General features: G+C 39.4%; 1 protein-coding gene across 1 annotated transcript in view; it reads left to right on the forward strand.

Annotated features, from left to right (window-relative positions):
• The window catches only part of LOC143983065 (uncharacterized), a 695051-nt gene that overhangs the window by 210220 nt on the left and 466879 nt on the right, over nucleotides 1–17952 (forward strand). Inside the window, exons 47-49 of the mRNA XM_077482312.1 lie at nucleotides 8233–8433; nucleotides 11777–11967; nucleotides 12420–12577. Of these exons, the coding sequence (XP_077338438.1) occupies nucleotides 8233–8433; nucleotides 11777–11967; nucleotides 12420–12577 (550 nt within the window). The remainder of the gene's footprint in view (nucleotides 1–8232; nucleotides 8434–11776; nucleotides 11968–12419; nucleotides 12578–17952) is intronic.

Below are 17952 nucleotides of genomic sequence, written 5' to 3' on the forward strand. Positions count from 1 at the left end.
CAGTTCACAATATCTAGCTTTAAATTAAAATCTCATCATGAGGCGTTGTAACTGAGAAAATGAGGAAACATTTAAATTTGCAAAGAATATCCAATCCTGTGCAAGGAAAAAACAAAACAACAACTTACCTTTGCTTGCATATGATTGGATGGTCAGTCAACAGAGTCTTATCTTATTCACTGAGTGCTGGGGAACCTTCTTGTGTAAAGTACTACTTCTCTTAGCCCTTGTACACACGGTCGGACATTCAGATGGAAAATGTCCGATCGGACCGTGTTGTTGGAATATCCGACCGACAAAGTTTTAGAGCTGGGCTATAACATTTTCCAACATGATCCGATCGAACTTTGTCTGATCGTTTGTAGAGAATTCCGATCAGACAAAGTGCCACGCATGCTCAGATCAAATTCCTAGACCAAAGCTATTGGCTACTAGCCTGAACGTAGTCCCGTCGTAACAAAATAACGTCACCACGTTCTGAACGATCGGATTTTCTGACAACTTTGTCCGACCATGTGTATGCAACAGTTTCGGACAAAATCCGTCGGACAAAATCCGACGGATTTGGTTGTCGGAATGTCCGACCGTGTGTACAAGGGCTTACAAGTGAACAGCCTATTTGCATTACATAAATAGACCCCTTTGTGTCAATTAGTTGTATAACATTAGGATAATAGGAAGTTGTGCAGGCCTATGTATCTGATGCTCACATAATAAAGATGCATATCATCTGGAGCATCTAGAGAACCTGTTGGGACCTAAGGATTCAAGAGAAGGCTTGTTTTATTTTTGTCCATACATTATACATTTTCCTTTAGATCCGACCTCATAATATATAGTTTTGTTAAATCGAAACATTTTCAATTTGTATGCAATCAGGCAGGCCCTTGCACTACATAGCTGAAGGTAAATCTAAAGGAAATTAGAAAAGAAAATGATATAATGTTTGGCCAGGCCAAGGGACAGCTGTATCAGTTTGGGGAGGTTGGGGAGGATCCGATCCACCCTGCAATCACCTCTGCAGTAGTATATCCCTTCTATAAAAATGGGTGTATCTACTATGCATATTATCTTTTTACCCAGTTAGCTGGTTATCTTAAGCCAGCCATAAACGGATCAAAATTGGGCCGGTTCGGCATGGACTGTGATTCAATCCATGTTATGGGCAATCTGATTATACCCAAGTTGATCCATTGATGGATTTGGGTGCCACCATCCTGACTGTGTTGATGGGTGAGTCAAGTGACTTTTTTTCTTTTACACATGGTGGAAGGAAAAAAAAAAGAATAATCTATGGGCTGCATTATGGGTTTGGCAATGCAGTCGGGCAGAAGCATCATTTGTGCATATTGTATAGTTGTATAAAGGCCCTTGTATACAGTATGAGATGTAGATCAGGCAGGGGCTGGCATACCCTCCTGCTGTAAATTTTTATTTTATGATTCTGGAAATGCTACTGTAATGTTCTGGTACATTGTAATATGTCAGGTATAGGGAATAATAAATACTGCACAAACTGCATCCTTCTCAATCATATCATTGAAACAACCATGGTTGGCACAGAGATTTACAGGTGGATGCCTATATGGATGTAATATTTTGTGCAGATAAAGAAACACTGCCATACGTTCCATTTGTAGCCACTTGACTTAAATATGAATTTGTGCTTTGTTTATAGTTTCCTGTCTTCATTCTTGAGACAACAGAACAAAGCTTTAAGGATATTTTGTATTTAGTAAATTTATATTGTAGGCTACCCGCTTAGCTTCTTCTTTATGACAGTAGAGTATATCTCAGCAGATGACACATTGCTACATTATTTTATGCTCTGATGAATTGTTCTTTACCAGCGATGAATCACAAACCACTCTTCCTTGGAGCCAAAAACAATTTCTTGTTTATATTTATATATATATATATATGTTTATTTCCTATGAATAAAAGGAATAGTGCTAGACCAGAAGCTTGGCAGGTGATTAGTATGAGTTAGAGTTTAGTGGTGGTTAAAAAGGATCTAGAAGTAAAAACATATAAGGAAAAATACATTGTGTACTGTTCGGTGAACAAATCATATTCTTGAAATATTCCTCCACGCATAAGAATAAGCCATTTTATGAAACCAATATGAAGATTATATGATGCAAACCAGCCTTTTTCAACCAGGGGGCCTTGAAGTTTCTTCAGGGGTGCCTTGGCAAAATGCCTAAAAATTGCCTACAAATTGTATACAAGCCAGCGTGTGGATGAAGGCTGCCTTTTAGTTACACAAAGCTACAGGTTTTCATTGTGCACCATTACAACCTTCTAGCTGCCACCATCCTAACGACCAATGACCAATGGCATAGCATCCTTGTTTGACCCGCCCCTGCCCCTTTCCATCAGTGTTGGGGTCACATTTGCTGAGTGAGGGAGAAGAGAAACATTGGGATACTAGTCAGTAACTTTTGCAAAAGTTTATTTGCTTTGGAAGAATAAATCACCTTGAACATTTGGTTTCCTGTGTGTGGATGTTGCTGCATTATGTAAAACTATTAGAATAGATTTTGCATTTTAGAATGGTGTGTCTCAAGAATATCCATAGTTTTGGAGGGTGCCTTGAGATTGTCCATAAAGGGTGCATTGACTGATGTTTTTATTTCTTGATGACACTTTGGCAAATGTTAGAAATACAAATATATATTTATATATGACAGATTCATATTGGCAACATTTTAGCTTTTTCATGTCATGTACCATGTACCAAAATGTGCGCTCAGATCTTGTTGTCTGAAAATCCGATCGTGTGTGGGCTCCATCGGACTTTTTCCATCAGATTTTCCGACACACAAAGTTTGAAAGCAGGATCTAAAATTTTCCGACAACAAAATCCGATCGCATAAATTCTGATCGTGTTTAGACAGTTCCGATGGACAAAGTGCCACGCGTGCTCAGAATAAACTAAGACAGAAGCTGTTGGCTACTCGCCCATTTATAGTCTCGACGTACATGTTTGATATTACCTTGTTCAGAACGATTTGGATTTTCCGACAACTTTGTGCGACCGTGTGTATGCAACACAACCATGTGTACAGGGCATAAGTTATGGAAGTGTTAAGTTACCTCTGTGTTTGAACACTCAATTCAGCAATGGGGACAGACACATTGTGGTATGCAGTTATTCACAATTAAAAGAAGTTGAACAAGTTGTCTAAGGAGTTTCAGCTATAGTTCAAGCATATCTTGAAAGACAAAGTAAAAGCAGAGCTCTTGGTTTGTATCTATGACTTAGAGAGTATGGCATCTACTGGAACAGCATAACATCTAGACTACTAGTATTTTTTGAAGAGGTCATTGTGTCACCCTCCCAATTCTCTCAGTGCAAGTTTTCTTTAACCACTTAAGGACCACCTCACGCCGATGTACGTCAACAGAATGGCACGGCTGGGCACAAGCACGTACCTGTATGTTGCTCTTTAAGTGCCCAGCCGTGGGTCGGGAGAGTGTTGCCAGCCGACCCGGTCATGAGCTCCGTGACTGTGGCCACGGGACCAGCGGACCCGTTTGCCGTTGGTGTCCCGCGATCGGGTCACAGAGCTGAAGAACGAGGAGAGGTCTGTGTAAACAAACCTCTCCCCGTGCTTCCTAGTGTGGCTGTCACCGATCATCTCTTCCCTTTTTATAAGGAAAAACGATCAGTGACATCACATGCCAGGCCACGCCCCCTACAATGAAAAAACACATAACGTCATAAATAACACCTACACTGTCCCCTAGTGGTTAACTCCTTCACTGCCAGTGTCATTTGCACAGGAATCAGTGCATTTAAAGAGCACTGATTGCTGTATAAATGACAATGGTCCCAAAAATGTGTCAAAAATGTCCAATGTGTCCGCCATAATGTCACAGTCACAATAAAAATCGTTGATCGCCACCATTACTAGTAAAAAAAAAAAAAATATTAATAAAAATGCTATAATGCTAATGCTATTTTGTAAACGATATCTTTTGCGCAAATCAATCAAGCTAATTGCGATTTTTTTTTTTCTACCAAAAATATGTAGAAGAATACGTATCTGCCTAAACTGAGGAAAAAAAATGTTTTTTAATATATTTTTGGGGGATATTTATTATAGAAAAAAGTAAAAAAATATTGCATTTTTTTCAAAATTGTCACTCTATTTTTGTTTATAGCGCAAAAAATAAAAACCACAGAGGTGATCAAATATCACCAAAAGAAATCTCTATTTGTGGGAAAAAAATTACGCCAATTTTGTTTGGGAAACACATCGCACGACCGCGCAATTGTCAGTTAAAGAGACGCAGTGCCGAATCGCAAAAAGGGGCTTGGTCCTTTGGCTGCAAATTGGTCTGGGGCTTAAGTGGTTAATATTTCACCTTGGCATGGATATCCTTGGATCTCTCAGACTCAGGACTTCTTAAGTAAAAAATGCGTTGCCTATATGCTACTGCTACAAAATACCTTCAGTAATATTTAAAAAGTCCTTTCAGGGTTTGTATCCAGGGATCATGAGCTCATGTTTGCATTTGGGTCCACAGAAACTGTCAGCTATTTTTATATATGTTTTTCCTAAGGATGTTTCAATTGTGAAGCCTTTTTAATGTAAACTTTGTACTTCTAAAAATGAGTACAGTTTAATTTGATAGCTTTTATTCTTGTAGCGCAGTCAGGCATAAATTGAACAGCCTGTCCTCAAACCCTTAGCATAAAGTATCTATCGTGTTCGTTAATCAGCATCTCATAGCACTGTGCACCTCATGTATCTCTTCCTTTATACATGTGAATAGAACTGACAGAAGTGATTACAGCTTGTGAGTAATAATGCATTGCTGGCTGGTTCTAGGAGAGAAGGCATCACTGTTATTTTCCTTCTTCTTTCATACATGCAGTAATAGACCAAGTGAAAAGAGCCATCTTTCTTTTTGGAAGAACAGTTATTAATCTCTGAGCAGTATATTTCCATATCATTTCAGATACTAATTTCCTCACTCTGGTATTAGGGAACCCAAAATTTGTGTCAATTTTGATGCAGTGCAGCATGCCAGAATATGAAAAGCCGTAATTACTGCTACTGCCATTTGAATTGCTAACCAGACTCTGACATTTTGAAATCGGACCAATTTCTTTGTGATCCAGAAATTAGCTGGAAAGATGTGTGAGTGGAATTAAAATTTTGAGACACTAAGTACATTAGTTAAATTAGGATGCCACAAAGCAAGAAGACCAACTTAATCAAATATGATCAGATATTGGCTCAACAAATGGATTGTTTACATGATAGCATTTGATGTATGATGCAGTCTGCAAGCCATTTTGTTTCACTAACCTAGGCTATAAGTGAAATCAGTCATTGTAGCCGCTCAAATACATTTTTGTAAAATCACATTACATTAACTGAAGTATGCAAGCACCAAGCTGCCTTTGTGGTTAACAAATGTCATTGATTTGTCTGATCTGCTTGGGAAAAGTATTCTGCTTCTTTTCATCGGATCTCATATGTCTTCAATGTGTCCCTGTCCAGCTTGAACTAATATCAGAGAAAGAATTAATGACAAAGATTTGCAACACTAAACCTAGTCATATGAAAGATTAGGTTAATCAGTCCCTTTTAAATTAGGGGCTTACATTTTTATAACCACATGTTTGTTCACATGCCTCAAAGGATTCTTTCTGTATTTCATTTCAACATTTGACAAAGTTGCTTATTAAAAACAAATTTGCATTTGTAAAACTATGGTTATTAATTGATTCCTAAAATACACTCAGTCCACTTTTTCATATTGGGGCATGTTGAAACTCTCAATTGTCAAAGCGTAACAGTACTTTATGTAGCACTCTTCCTCTCTGGGTGGTTGAGTATGACCTCTAGATGGCAGTGTGGCAGGCTTACCTCTCAGGATGTAGTCCTTGGCTTATTGTGGGGTAACAAAGTTTGGTACCTGTAACTTTAATCTTTTCTATAGTTTATTCACGCAATAAACTGTGGGGGGAGGGTTGGGGCACAGAATAATCTAAAATGGAGGTGCTAAACCTTTTGAAGAGTGAGGGCCGCTTAAGTGACTTGGTTAGCTGGTCGCGGGCCACAATGAGTGGAGCAGAAGGATGAATTTCAATTTCTACTCTGCCTATGCAGAGCGGACATGGATAAAACCCACTCTACTCTATAGGCCCTTGGATCCCATCTGCCCAGATAGAAGGGGACTAATCAGATTGGAGGTAGGTGGGGTGTAAATGGCCAGAAGTATGTTTACATCTGCGGCTCGATAGAGGTGAACGGAGGGTCAGACTGATGGTGTCAATAGGGCCTAAGGCTGTTTTCACACTGATACGCTGTGGTTTATCCTCATAGAGAGTGCAGACAAGTGTACCTGTGGCTTTCCTGCAGGTTAGCTGTACTTTGCCATAGACTTCTCTTATATCCTGCAGGTGTGGTGCACTTTCTGAAAGAGCACTAAACTTGCAGGTATTAACAGAAGTATATGGCTCAGTGCAGGAAACCCACAGGTGTTCTGCGCTATTGGGGGACAAGGGCCTCATCCCCACAATCCTTGCCCGGTGGTTGTGGGGGTATGCGGGCGGGGGCTTATCGGAATATTGAAGCCCCCTTTAACAAGGGGACTCCCAGATCCCACCCCCTATGTTAATGTTAATTGGTAACGAGATACATTGAACCCCTTACAATTTCACAATAAAGAATTTCATAAAATGGTTAAAAAGACAATAAGTAAACATAAAGGCAGTATATTTGTTACAGAACAGCATATAACCAGGACATTGTAACAGTATAATTTAAAGGAAATAGCCTGGAATTACAAACTAAGAGGAGAGGAGATGACCAGGGACAAGTAATGGGAATGAGAGTTAGTGTCTTAGGGTGGAGGATCATTAGGACAAGTCCTTTATTAAAAAATAAAAATGTCCAGTGATGTAAATTCATGCCGCTCGACAGATTGAGAGAAAAAAAAAAAAAAGCCGCAACCGTTCCTGTTCCCGTGGAGGCTCACGCTGAGTGACGCTTCTGAGTGACAGCTGTTATATAGCTGAGAGCGGGGGCCACCTGGTGATGTAAACAGGTGACCCCGTCCCCCTCTGGCACAATGGGGGCTTCCTCTGTGGCTTCCCTGTGGAATCAGAGGGAGGTGGGGTCACACGTTTATGTCACCGTGTGGCCCCGCCCACAGATTTTTCATGTTCGTGTCCCATAGACTTTAACAGTGTTCTGGAAGCTTTTGACTTTGCCCCCCGAATAGCGCATATTGTTCGGTGTTCGCTGAACATCCGAACAACCAACGTTCGACCAGAACTTATGCTTGGGCTGAACCGTTCGCCCATCCCTAACTCAAAAGAAGCAGACATGTATAATCAATGTCTTGAGCATAGGAGAAACCTATCAGAGACAAAAATATAAACAAATGTCACGCTAGCTACAGCCTAGCTGCAAAAACACGCTAAATTCAACCAGGGACACTTCGGTTTAGGACAGGGTCTCTATACTTACAAATATGTATTATATATTTGTATGATAGCCTACACGTTGGCTTTTAGAAAACATACTGTAAAATAATGTGCATAAAGCAACTTGGCATTATACCACACTCTTAGTCAAGCTTCTTGCAACCATGAGACCAATATGAAAGTACTTCTTTTCTAGGTGCTTTACCAACATAGACTTCCCAGCCAGCTACGGTTTTGGGGCACTGATAACAGTGTGCCACAGAATTCTGCTTTACTGAATACCCTACTCAACCCATACAGTGGAGCTTGTAAACCGCGTTTGTTTAAACAAATCTGTGTATTTCTTCTCTTTATGTTTAAACAACATCACACTTGGCTACTGCCCTTCCTAGATCAAAACAGGGACAGATAATCACTGGTTCAAGGAAGTTCCCAACATCTAGTCACTGACAGTCACTGTTCAACCACAGCAAAGGAAAGTAGCCATCTCCTTACAAGCATTTCATGATCAGGGGTCTATTGTAAAGCATGGGTATTTTATGTTTAATCTAGGTGTTATTACTTGTTCAGTCTTGGTTTATATTTAGTGCTAGGTCCCAGAGGATTTTAGTTGTGATTCTGACAAACACCCTTCTCTTTTTTTTTTTTTCCGCAGCCTAGTACAAAGAAATATATGCCAGCATAATTAAATGATCTCTCCATCCATTTTACTTTTTGTAGTATACTGACACAAACTGAATGGTAAAAATGATTATATACATATATTTTTTACATTTTAGATCAAGAAAAGAAAGCAGATGAAGAATGGAAGCAGTGGCTAGAGGACAGGGCTATTGTTACAGCCATATACAATTGCTGGTTACCACAACTGTCAACAGACAGGGAACATGCTTTTAAGACTTTTTTGAAGGCAGAATGTCCAACTGTATTTAGCCTGGAAAACAACTTGTATGACAATGCTACAAATTTCAATAATTTTGGTAAGTTTAAGCTTTGTTTTAAGACCTATGTTACAATTTCATTGAACTAGATTTTAATTAATGTAAAGTTAATTTCAGACAATGTTTTATGTGACCGTCAAGTTTTACATTTAGCATGCCATATTTTGTTGATATCTGTCATGGTTATGCAGTGATCTTCCTGTGTTTGCTTACCTCCCCTCATGTCTTCAGACTAAGAGGCCAGCCACTTCCACCTGGTGGTTTTTATAACCTCTCTCTAAGCATGGTTCCACCCCAGGCCCTATCAGGGAGCCCTATATTAACTTGTGCACTGCAGGCCATCAGTGCTGATCAACCATTGTGTATTCCATTGTGTATTGGTTTCCTGTTTCCTGCCGTGTGCTCTTCTACTGTTTTCCGTTACCGACTTTGGCGTGTTTTGACTATCCCTGTTTGCCTGTGATCCTGACCTTTTGGCGTGTCCCCCACTATTCTTGTCTGCTTGTGGCCCCGACCTTGACTTTGTCCCTCACCATCCCTATCCTCCTGTTGCCTACTGTGGGTGTGAGCTGGGGGACCCTGGGGGTCGCGACCTGGAGCCAGTTGCAGCCAAGTCCATCCTCACCACCAGAGGCACTGGTGAACACCTGCTGGCTCTTAGACTCCGCGCCCCAGGGAATCTTACTCTCTAACCCCAGTGGGATCTGTCCCCCATCTGCAGCAGTCAGCCGTGGTGTCCACAACCCTGCGGTGCACTCCTGATCCTACGGTGTGTACTGTCACCTCGCCTCAAAGTGACCTGACAATATCATTCCATATACAGATTTAGAGATTCTGTTTGTAGTTTCTGTATTTGCTTATTTACACTTTTGCACTTGAAAACAGTATTGTTCTTGATTTGCATTTTCAAGTGCGTTTTATGTGCTCTTTCTATATGATTTTTCCAGGGGTGAAGTATTTTATGTGTTAACTCCATGCAAGCATGCATGTAGATGTTTTACATTCTAACTTATTTATCTTCATGGAAAATGGGCTAACTGAAAGTTGCATTAAAAATGTGACAGTTGGATTTTTTCTAAATGTACCACATTAAACGTGTAGATAAGTACTGTATAACATGGGGGAGGAATCTTCATGTGTTTTAAGAGCAGTTTATGGTTCTTTAAAGTGCACCTAAATCAAATTTGGGTACATTTATTCTAAATTGATCTATAAATTTAAGAAAATATTTTTTTTCTTAATATAAGAAATTTGATCTAGCACATATACCATACTTCTCTACTATGCAAGAAACATAACATGCATATGCAATGAGCACATAAGGCTGTCCATATACATTTATACTTCAGACCTTTATACTGGAAAAAGAAGTGAAATTAAAACAGCAACTCATATTAATAAGATAATACAATTTAAGCTGATACTTTAAAAGGCCTTGGACTTCCTTAAAATGCAGTACATTTATGAAGTTAGAAAATAACATTAACGAAGAACTCTTGAATATATAAACACCCTTTAGCTTATCTAGTGTATTTATTCCTTTTAGTGGTAAATAAACAACTTAAAATTCAGCTGTTGTTATTACCCAAAATCAGTCTTTAAACCCAATTGTTCTACACCAGTTGAATTTAAAATTAGGCTTGGTGAAACTGTTTTGTAAATTTATGCGCTGGAGAAGGAAGCGTTTCAGTCCAATTACATGGAGCATGGTGATTAGCTGTGTGGTGATGTCCACTACTAGTCCAATGAACAGGCAATGGACAGGGCTGCTCTGCAGTCAAATACCACAACAGGGGTGAGTGGAGTAGATAGATATTTCTTTTTTTACAATATTAAAAGCAGATCATCATATGGTTTTCTCTATAGTTCAGCTGTCAATACTCAAGAGCATGTGTTACAGTAAACTGGCATAATTTCAAAAATGTATTTTTGCACATATTTAGAGGTTTTATTTCCATGGAGTCATTGCATAATTTTGGAATCAGTCTTGTTGTGGTCACTCTCCCTATTCTTTATGAACCATTGTATTCTCTATTAATTCGATTTGGAATATTTGTAATGTGGGTTGAAGTTGAAATATAGCTAAGATATTCTATATTTTGAGTGGCATGGGAAAGGGTTTGTTTACACACTTGAACTTAAATGCTGCCTGTGATTTCAGTAGGATTCCACCCCACTATTGGTTGTGCAATGACGGGAAGAATTTTGATTCATTATTTATAAATTGCTAGGAAAATCCACACTGTATAACAGGCCTCCTAGTGGATCCTCCAAAATAGTATACAAATAATGCACCCTAGAGAGGGGAAGTGCTTTGCTTTCTACAGAGCTTTGGCTGTCGTGGTTGGACCAGGAATGGAGAGAGATACCTAAATTAAACTCTTCCTTGCTTAATCAATCCTTGAAAAAACATTTTGCCTGGATTTCTACTTGAAGTTTCAGCAAGAAATTAATGGAAACCTGTGCTGAGAGAAATATGGGGGTTGACATTGTCTGGCTATTATGTTGATGCTTTGACTTTAATAATTTCTTTATCACTTTCTCTGGAACAAACATGCCTGTTAAATCAGAAGTCCCATCTACTAATTATATAATTCATATACCGTACTTTTAATAAGCCATTAAATCAATACAAAACTCAGGCAACACGTTTTTTTTGGAGTACCATTAGCTTAAACTGCTTTTGAATTACTGTATATTTCTGTTTATAATTTAATGTGGCTAGTAGTTAACTAACTATGCAGAGATTTGACACTTTTGTATGCACAGGAAAGGTTATTAGAGAAGTATTTTCTTTAAAATAAATTTCATATTTTTATCACACTGCTTTTATTAATTACTAGTGTATCCATAGCATAACTAATGTGTATATATATTTTATATAAAGTTTATTTTTGGTCTTCTTTTTTACCAAACATATTTATTGGTATAGTTACTTAATAAGCAGCCTACTCTCCAATTATTCTTCCCAACTATAAATTGCCAAGACTTATGTTATGCAAGAAATTAGATTTATAGGGTTTGAATTTAAACCCTATAACCTAATTTCTGCGTGTATGAAAATATATCTTGCGCATCATAAATAACATGCATTTTGTCTTGCACAGTTACATTTTAATAGTGATGTTCTGTGAAAATATAATTTGTTGATCATCTAACAAAGTTAAATGAGTACATGTGCACTCGTGTTCATAAATGTTGTTTGAGTTATAAATTAAGCACACCATGTATTATTTCTATAGTCTCACAGTGGTAATTAATAAGCCAGCAATGGAATCATATATTTTAAAAGAAGAGGCTATTTTCTGTAAATTAGCTTTTTTTTAATATGCTGTAATATAAACTATTCCTGCCACCAAATCTGTTATGTCTTTGGCTCCAGATGGTCTGCTCCCTAAAGTCATTGCTGCAAAATATGGTCCTGGCCGGCAGGTTCCCTCATCTGAATGTACGGGAGAAACCAGTGTCCCGAGTGCCATAATAAAAGCTGCAGAAAAATGTCATATTTTTCCAAGTAACACATTTGTATCCAAAGTTTCCCATCTGGTTCAGCTGGCACCAAAATACCAAACAGTAAGTACAGATGTAGCTCACAATAACTAATTTGAATGCATCATCAAAGTTATTGGAATGATTACTTTTGCTGTAGGCAACATATCCATGAAGAGTGAGTGCCTGGTATGTTATCTACAAAGATCACCAGCTTGAAAAGCCAAATCAGCAGTAGCCTTTGGGAATGACGGAGATGTAATATAGAGACATAGAAGTAGGCTTGGACATTTTGCTCAGAAACATAGCTATATCCTCAGGGTGGTGAAGAATATGTCTTTGCAAGGTGACCCTTTAATCAATTAACATATATATCACATAAGAGATGAATTATGGCCAAGATGGAAATGAACAGGATGCTCACATATTCCAAAATGATACTATGAAGAATTATCATTGTTGCTCAGGTCTATGACATTGAAATGAACTGACTTGAATACCTGGTAAACTGCTTTAATGCTCTTTTTTTTGTTAAGATTTTGGTGACAGGGCCTGCAGGATGTGGGAAGACAACGTGCATAAACATCTTTGTGGAGAAACTTAAAGATGAAGGCAAAAACATTAAGATTGACATGGTTTATACTGAGGCTCTCCAGTCTGGTCAGTTGCTCGGGTTCATGAATAAAAGCCATGGGTAAGAAGAAACTGAAATGATGCAAACTATTAAATAGTTACATTGTGGGTCAGATTAAACATGATTCAGTCCTCTGGGTTCAAACATTTGTTTTGAAATCCACAGCTGATTCTAATAGATGCAGAGGCAGAACTACCATGGCTTCGGAAGGTGGGGCCCAGGGTAAGAGTCAATACAGTTATACAGCCAGCTCTTTTCTGCTCTAGGGGTACCAGATGCCGCAGAGATTTTACTAGAAAGGGGGGAGCATTAAATAAGCTGCTATGGATTCCCGTGAGTCATAGCTGCTGCCCCATGTTATTTGTTTAAATAAGATCTACCAAATGCTGTCAAATATTCTGAAATGCCAAGAACCTACTTTTACCATCTTTTTCTTGGCATGACTTAAAACCGATTTTTAGCCTTTCGACAATTTAATTGTGTTGATTAACATTTTCAGGTCGTGTACTTATTTGGACAGAAGGTTAATTTACATTACAGCTGTGAACCAGCAGCACAAACATGTACATACTGGTAGTTCAGGCATAGAGCCATTACTGACAACTACAGGTGTTATACTAATGACTGTAAACCAGTTAGCATGGCTCTTGATCATGCAATCAGCATGACAGCCAATCACGGCGATCACTTGCAGGCTGAAGGCATAGGTGTGCGCAGCCTATTGTATTAGGTTGTGCACCTCAAAGCTCCAACACATATGCCTTTATGACATATTAACCGGACTCTTCCCCACTAGTCATCCTAAAACAATGGGGAGGAGCAGGTGAGCACACAGGGGGACCTGTGCAGCAGAAAGAAAAGAAATTGGGACAAGAGGGGTGGCATACATTGGTGCCAATCCCCTGTATTTTCCTCCCATGGCAGCTGAACATTGGTGAGGGGAAGAGGAGGAGAAGCCTACTTTCAGCTGCTGCAGAAGAAAATACAGATCATTCCATTAATTTCCACTCCTGCCGCCTATCCTGTCCAGGTTCTGCGGGTCAGCAAGTAAGGATCTGTCACCTGCCCACGATTGATGGGTTTCTAACTCCAGGATTAGGGTGTGCCCCGGCACACCTGACACACCCCTTGTGCATGCCTATGGCTGAAGGTTTGTTTTCAAACAGACCTCTCCAGCCTGAAGATCTCACTTTGCTGTTTCCTCTGTTTATATTGATATTTGTTATATGCTACGGGGACAGGCAAAATGTTTATTAAAAGTATAGTTATGCAGCACTTCCAGCAGGTCCTCTTATAAAATGATAGATAAGAAAACCTGAATGGAATGTATATAGCAGATAAAGCAATGTATTACAGCTGTTAAGCTGTAAGAAGACTTGAATCAAAATTTACAACAGTGGTCAATTACTTCAAAAAGGATATATCACATTTTTCTATAATATTTATTATTTAAGAGATATAGTTTTATCAATCTATAAATGTCAATTCATAAAGAGATAAATGCTGCATATTTTCTTAAAAGTATTCAATTCTGTAAAAAAAAAAAATGGCTTACTTAACAAATTAGTTAAATATTTATGTTTTGTGATATTTAACACTTAAATAGAACTAAGGACAAACCTTTTTTTTATTTTTTATTTTTTTGAATTTTGGATACCTTAAAGTGTTTGTAAACTTAACAAAAATAATCATGTTACTGGCTCTTTAATGCATTTTTAATGTGCTCTTTAAAGTGAAGTTCCAGGCTTTATTCAGTTTATTAACCACTTGCCAACTGACTCACGCCGATATATGTCAGCAAATTGGCATAGTTGCGCAAAACAACGTACCCGTACATCACTGTGTCATCCATGGCTAGTGGGCGCGTGTACACCGTGGGAGCATACCCGCAGGTCCCACAGACTCGATGTCTGCTGGTGGCCCGCGGTCCTGGCACAGAGAGGCAGAACGGGGAGATGTCTATGTAAACAAGCCATTTCCCTGTTCTGCCTAGCAACATGACAAGGCTCTACAGCTCCCAGTGATCAGGAGCAGTGATCTGTCATGTTCTAGTCAGCCCCTCCCCCTACAGTTAGAATATGCTGAGGGAACACAGTTAACCCCTTGATCCCCCTAGTGTTTAACCCCTTCCCTGCCAGTGAAATTTACACACTAATCAGTGCATTTTTATAGCACTGATTGCTGTATAAATGCCAAAGGTCCCAAAATAGTGTCAAAGTGCATGATCTGTGCGCCGCAATGTCACAGTCATGATATAAATCGCAGATCACCGCCATTACTAATACAAAAAAATCATTCATAAAAATGCCATAAAGCTATCTCCTATTTTGTAGACATGATAACTTTTGTGCAAATCCAATCAATATACGCTTATTGCGTTTTTTGTTTTTTTTTTAGCAAAAATATGTAGAAGAATACATATTGGCCTAAACTGTGGAACAAATCAGTATTTTTTATATATTTTTTGGGGCTATATTATAGCAGAAAGTAAAAAAATTTTTTTCAAAAAATTGTCGCTCTTCTTTTGTCTATAGAGCAAAAAAATAAAAACCACAGAGGTGATCAAATACCACCAAAAGAAAGCTATTTGGGGAAAAAAAGGACGTCAATTTTATGCAGGCACAATGTTGCACGTCCATGCAATTGTCAGTTAAAGCAACACAGGGGTAAATCCTTCTGGGGCTGAAGTGGTTAACCACTTCGCGCCCAGGCCAATTCTGACATTTCTCTCCTACATGTAAAATTCCTAATTTTTTTGCTAGAAAATTACATAGAACCCCCAAAAATGATATATGTTTTTTTAGCAAAGACCCTAGAGAATACAATGGCGGCTGTTGCAACTTTTTATCTTGCACGGTATTTGCGCAGCAATTTTTTGAACACATTTTTTTCAGAAAAAAAACTGTTTCATGCTTAAAAAAAAAAAAAACAGTAAAGTTAGCCCAATTTTTTTGCATAATGTGAAAGAGGAGGATACGCCGAGTAAATAGATACCTAACATGTCACGCTTCAAAATTGCACGCGCTCGTGGAATGGCGCCAAACTTTGGTATTTAAAAATCCCCATAGGCGACGCTTTACATTTTTTTACTGGTTACATGTTTTGGGTTACAGAGGAGGTCTAAAACTAGAATTATTGCTCTCGCTGTAACGTTCGCGACGATACCTCACATGTGTGGTTTGAACACCGTTTTCATATGTGGGCGGGACTTGAGTATGCGTTTGCTTCTGTGTACGAGCTCACGGGGACAGGGGCGCTTTACATTTTTTTTTTTATTGTTAATATTATTTTAATTTTTTTAGTTTGACACTTAGCAATAAAAGTCATACATTTTTTTTTTTTTATTACAAGGAATGTAAACATCCCTTGTAATAGGAATACGGCACGATCGGACATATTCACAGTGAGATATGGGCTCAATAAGACCCCATATCTCACCTCTAGGCTGGGAAGAATAAAAAAAAAAGATCCTGGCTTCCTAGCCAGATCAGCGCCATTAATTTGAATACAGAGGCCGGGCGTGACGTCATAACATCGCTAACGGCCTCCGAACGATCATAGAGACCCCGGGGACGATCTGGTCTGCCGAAATCTCTATGGTAACTTGCGGGGGCCGGCGGATCCTGTGATTGACTTACCGATGGAAGCGGTGAGTCGGTACAAGCACCAGAGGGCGGCGGGAGGGGGGGCATCCCCTCCCGCCACCTGTAAGAACGATCAAGCGGCAGAACAGCCGCTATGATCATTCTTATGATACAGGAAATCGCCGTATGAAAACGCTGATATCTGAATGATGTCTGTGACCTCAGGCATCATTCAGATATAACCACCGAAAGCCCATGACGTCAATAGACGTAGTATGGGTGCCAAGTGGTTAAAGTCAGCAGCTACAAAAAGGACAAATTTGAGGACAAATCTGACCCTAAGTGACACTTTTTGGGGACCAGTGACACCAATACAGTGAGCAGTGCTTTAAAAAGGCACTGATCACTGTATAAATGGCACTGGCAGTGAAGGGGTTAACACTAGGGGGCAATCAAGGGGTTAACTGTGTTCCCTGGGAGGTGTTTCTAACTGTATGGGGGATGGGCTGCCTGGGAGAAGAGAGAGATCGCTGTTCCTGATCACTAGGAACAGCTGATCTCTCTCCTCTCCTGTCAGAATGGGGATCTGTTTGTTTACACTGACAGACCCCCATTCTGGCTCTTTTCCGCAATTGCAGGTGGCCAGCAGACATCAAGTCCGCCAGACCCGTGGACGAGCTCCCGCGGCTTGTGCGTGTGCTTGCAGTACCACATGCACAGACCGACATACAGGTACGTCAGTTGGCGCAGTCAAGCTGTCTTACCACAGTATATATGTGGGAGGTGATTGGCAAGTGGCTAGGCCAGGGGTCTTCAAACTTTCAAAACAAAGGGCAAGTTTACTGCCCTTCAGACTTTATGGGGGCCAGACTTTGGCCAGTGGGAGTAGAAAATGCCATAGGCTTGGTGGTCAGTAAAGGCTTGGTGGGAGTAAAAAAATTACATCATTGTGAGAGAATTAATTCCCCATCTCTGGTGTCAGTGGGAAGAATAGTTTCTCATACCAGTGAAGAGGAATAATGGTCCAAGGGCCAGATAAAGCCAGGCAAAGGGCCACATCTGGCCTGCAGGCCACAGTTTGGAGACCCCTAATTTAGGCAAAACACAGAAATGGACATTTCCTAAAGCAGCATATAGTGTGGTTGCCTCATGCTTCAGGTATCACATTTTGTATTGAGTGACATGTTTAGTTTATACCAATTAGGTAAACATCGTTGTGGGCTTATAGCTTTACAGCATAAGGCATAAATAATAACATTTAAGCCTCTCTGCCAAACATGTTTTTTATGATTAATCATTTTTTCTTTGAATTGCTTTGGCCAAATGTAAAAAGGGCTTATATACTGATTTTTGTTTGCTAATACATGATTCAACATTCAGTGTGACCACTGTTGCGGTTATGGGAATACATTTCTCAGTATTATCTCCACAACTCTTCTGTTTGTTCTTTTGGTAGCCTCGTTTGCAAAGTTGCAATGCCTTTGGGATTTATTTTATTTCTTACATAGTCTGTACACCAGTTCACATCTCTTAGGAATTGTCTCTGTCAAGATCAGTTACCATTTCTGTAAGCTTCCAAACTCTAAGCACACAGGAATAGCCAGGAGCAATCTAGTTGTTACTTCAAATGTTATACTAAATAGACTAGGGAATATGTCAAAGAGTTGTTTATTGTTACTTCCTATCAGTAAACATTAGGTAAGACATACGGTGAAACACAGATAGCTTGATTTTGCAGAATGCTGCCTTTACCGGTATGGCCGAGAAATACATATTGACAGAGGCATAACTAAAACCACAAGGTCCTGAAGCACATAAAGCCCGGGGGTTCCTGTTTTGTATGAAAACATT

Source organism: Lithobates pipiens, unplaced genomic scaffold (genome assembly GCF_037356315.1).
Source record: "Lithobates pipiens isolate NorthernLeopardFrog02 unplaced genomic scaffold, aLitPip1_a1.2 Scaffold_16, whole genome shotgun sequence".
NCBI classification, from domain to species: domain Eukaryota; kingdom Metazoa; phylum Chordata; class Amphibia; order Anura; family Ranidae; genus Lithobates; species Lithobates pipiens.